The sequence below is a fragment of the Halyomorpha halys genome, unplaced genomic scaffold (assembly GCF_000696795.3).
Source record: "Halyomorpha halys isolate HHAL.00 unplaced genomic scaffold, Hhal_1.1 Scaffold573.1, whole genome shotgun sequence".
NCBI lineage: Eukaryota > Metazoa > Arthropoda > Insecta > Hemiptera > Pentatomidae > Halyomorpha > Halyomorpha halys.
Genome location: NW_027105077.1, coordinates 243,963 through 248,190, shown reverse-complemented (window position 1 = coordinate 248,190; position 4,228 = coordinate 243,963). Strand labels below are relative to the sequence as shown.

Below are 4,228 nucleotides of genomic sequence, written 5' to 3'. Positions count from 1 at the left end.
GCCATAGTCAATCAGGTTGTGACATTTCAGCACGGAAATGGAGAATGGAACCAAAACTTTAAGAACATTATTTATAATCCCGAAATTTGGAATTTACCTATTAAAATACACTTAAACGTTTGGTTTCTGATGTTAGATTAGGAACAGAATTATGGATGAAAATCTGATAAACCAAAATATGTTAAGAAAATAGCTTTTTATACGATGATATATGGAGGATTTGATAAGGACAATACCTTTGTAAGTTGAATTGATTGCCATAGCATGGCTGTTTTGCTTGTCTTGATATATTTTTTCAACTATCTTGATATCCTCGAGGAACCCTCTTTTCTCCGCTTCCCCCTCTTAATTTTTCAGAAAATCTATTCCAATGGTTTAACAAAAAAGTACTTCAATACTATCAAGTTTTTTTTTTTTGGGTTCCTCTAGATAATTTAATTATATTTAATTGTCTCATTTTCTGAGCTCTCTATAATTCATTTATTTCCTATTCAAACACCATAATTAGCCATATAATATGTTAATTATAAAAAATATTGTAAAATTAAATTAAATTCCATTAAGTTTGGTTGACTTTATAAATTCATTTATTAAATATTTCAAAGGCTAAAACTGCGGTAAATTTAAGTTACTTAAATACTCTTTTAATATGTTTATTAAACGGATCACGAAACTGGAAAATAATTAAGGTAGTCAAAGGGATGAAAGAGTTTAGAACTTTCAAAAGGGCCATTAGAGATAAGAAGGCTTTATCAGATTTAGAAGGAAATCGGGTCTTTCATGTGTATAATAGGGCCTGGATAAAATCTTGGGTTTTGCATAACGCAGTTTTGAGATAATAAAGCAAGGATAACTGTATATTAATTCAATGTATTAATAACAAGAAAAAAACATTATTACATAATGGTGTATAATTTATAAATATTCATGGACATGTATGTATTATTTTTTTAAACAATAAAAATAATATATTTATTTATAAATTGATTTAAGGTGAAGGGAGATACGTGCAAAATTTCATATGGCCTGTTTATTCTTTATCACAAATTTAATTATGATATCACAGCGTTACGGTACAGTGATGTTAACTAAAATGCTATGAGTATTATTATAATTTTATAACAATAAAATCAAATAGCATAGTGATTTTGTATCTGACGATGGCTTGCAGGGCCAAAAAATTGCGAAATAATTTTGTGGTGAATTTTAAATAAATTTGTGGTGAAATATTAATAATAGCCCGCCTTAACTAAAACAAAAATTATACATAAAAATATATATTATTTTTATTTTAAACGAAATTTCCTATGATTCTTTTTGTCAACTTTATATTAATCCAACGTTTGTGCCCTTATGTATTCGTTTAAAATTTTTTCAATTACTTGCTATTATGGCCAATTCATTAATTAATTAAATTTTTATATCTATTTTCTTAAACTATTTAATGCACTATTCTTTATTATCACAGTTTCATTAAAAAAACTACCTTCGCAAGGTTACTTTTATGAATTTTATTTTAATTTTTGTTTACAAAACTTATAAAATAAAATTCATAAAACTAGCCTTGTAAAGGTAGGCTTTTTTTAAACTGGATACTAAAGAGGCAACTATGCTAGATAGTTTAAGGGAATTGACATAAAAATATCCTATTATTTCATATGAAAATTAATAATGAATCGACTAAGGCATAATAGCTTGTAATTAAAAAATTTAAACTTGGACAAATCAAATTAAATTCACTTCGTCTAACAATTGTACTATTTTTATAAACAGGGGAAAGGGAGTATGGAAAACCTAATCAGTCGCTATTTAGTTTAACATTGCCTGAAGACCAAACCGAACACACAATAATTTCAACATGTATGCCAAAATAACTTATATCTGAAATAAATACAAAATTAATTCTCTTCATTAAATCATTAATAGTTAGTCGTTCAGAAAATTATTGTTTCAAAATATATTTATTTTTTTGTTTATTAAGCTGTTTTATACACAAAATTTAGTTAATTTTGAAGGACGTCATAAATTGAAAACTTTTTAATTCGTCTTCTGTGTATGAATGCCCAGAAAGTGTGCATTCATAAAATAAATATTATATAACAAAACTTATAAAAACATGAAATTGTACATCTCCTGAATAGAAGCTAATCATGTATTCACGATCGATTTAATTATAACATAATAGTTAGTCTCAAATACCAGTAAATGAATTAACAGTTTACGCTTCGAAAATTAACCGCAACTTTATCGAAATTTTCCTATATACTCAACCGCTCTAAGGATAATTGTAGTGACATTTTTATTTTTAGCTCGACAAGGGTGCCACGAAATTGTTTTTTCCTAAAACACGTACTATGATGAACAAAGTTTGTGAACCGCTTAATTAAGAAATCGTTAGAACATAAAAAAAAACATATAAATACAGAGAAGAGACAAAACAAAACTCACATAAATTAAATAGTCTAAACAAAACTAATCTGTAGAGATATCTGCTGGAACCTTCAAAGCTTGAAATTGTTCCAAGAGACCGACTTTTGTAATTAAAGCAGTTCTCCATAATGGTTCTAGTTATTTGGAATAGAACTTAGAACTAGTCAAATTTCTTCTGTGTTGATCTTCCAGGATGGTTTCAAAACGGTTCCGATAGTTGGCTTTACCGTGGTTCAAAAGCTAGAAAAGTTTTCCAATCAAAACGTTAGGACTAAGCCAATAGATGAATTGCTCAAGAAAAGGAAATGTAAATGGATTGGTCACTAAGGATGGCCTCACAATGCCATAAAAAGTATGCACTGGACCAGAATCCACCGAGGGTGGGAGGGAGTCAGAAGGAAGACCAATACAGAAACACGTGGAATAGATCAGGGTGATAAACCTGGATGGTAATGGAGAGAAGTGAAGAACTTGGTATCTAAAAGATATCCGTGGCGAAACTTCGTGCCGGCCCTTTGCTCTATTAAACATTATTACATTGCTCCTAGGAGAATGATGACCGATAGGTAGTTGCATACATTACCTGTTGCATAAGCTGGCAGTGTATCTTTGGTCTGTGTTTATGGGATCTTATCCTAACTTGAATTGACTTGTAACTTATATACAGGGATTTGAGAGGCTTGAGACTTTGTTTGGGAATATTCCATTATTTTTCGATATATGACGTTCTTGCATTTAACGAGGGATATGTTTGAAAAATCTATATTTATTCGAACAATTACTACAGGATAGATTACCATGATTAATATACTCCCTGAACGACCATGGAAATTATATATTATTGTAGAGAGTAACCGCTCGACTAACTGGAGCGGGGCAGCGTCAGGACCTACGACGGTGGGCTCTAGGTCCGTCAGGACGCCGATGGGGACGCATCGACGGTCGTTCAACTGCTGGAAGAAGGAGGAGAACCCGTCCGAGGCCCGATCTGAGCGCTCCTCCAGGATACCGTCCGGAGCCACCCTGTGCTCCAAGCAGTAGGCCTCCCAGAGGGCGTTCCCCAGCTGCACTCCTGCCTGGCCCACATGGACCGACACTACCTCTCTCTGCAATAAATGAGATTAAAAATTAAAACTATAACCCTAATCGCCATGAGTAAATAATTAGTTCAGTAAAAAGTGAAAACTGTCACCGTGTAAACCTGCCTTTATGCTAATGTACCCCACGGCTCTAAGATACAATATTCTGGACTAATTAGTCTAGCAAAAATATCTTAAAAGTAATTGTCTATATCTTTTAATGAATTATAACTAATGTATAATTATATAATAAACAAATAATGTAAATATATTTGCATCGTAAAATATTTACAACACTCTGAAGTTGCAAAAGCCTAATATAACAGAATTTTCAAAATTACTGCCTATATTTTTTAGTGTAGGACCAACAATTGGTAAATGATCCTCAACGCTTGTAACTTCAAAATTAGCAGCCCTGTAGCTTCGGAAGCCCTCCGAGGTTCACCCAGTCTCATAAAGTTTTTTTTAATAATATGTATGTATATGGAGGAATATATTATCTAATATAATATATAATATAAAGTTGTTGTTGTTGTTGATTTTTGCTTAAAGGCGTAAAACCCTCTGGTCATCAACGCCTATGGGATGATAAAAGAAAAAAAATAATATCAAATTAAATTCACTTCGTCTAACAATTGTACTATTTTTATAAACAGGGGAAAGGGAGTATGGAAAACCTAATCAGTCGCTATTTAGTTTAACATTGCCTGAAGACCAAA

At 31.4% G+C, this 4,228-nt stretch overlaps 1 protein-coding gene across 5 annotated transcripts in view; it reads right to left on the bottom strand.

The window, feature by feature from the left end:
- The window catches only part of LOC106684359 (tubulin alpha-2 chain), a 39,991-nt gene that overhangs the window by 26,054 nt on the left and 9,709 nt on the right, over positions 1 to 4,228 (bottom strand). For 2 of the 5 annotated variants that reach the window (XM_014426397.2, XM_014426398.2), the window contains one exon: positions 3,320 to 3,536. The exons of 1 other annotated variant lie outside the window; for it this stretch is intronic. In XM_014426397.2, the coding sequence (XP_014281883.1) occupies positions 3,320 to 3,536 (217 nt within the window). Of the gene's footprint in view, positions 1 to 3,227; positions 3,537 to 4,228 lie in introns of those variants that run through there. 2 more of the 5 variants (XM_014426399.3, XM_014426400.3) reach the window with 2 other exon arrangements.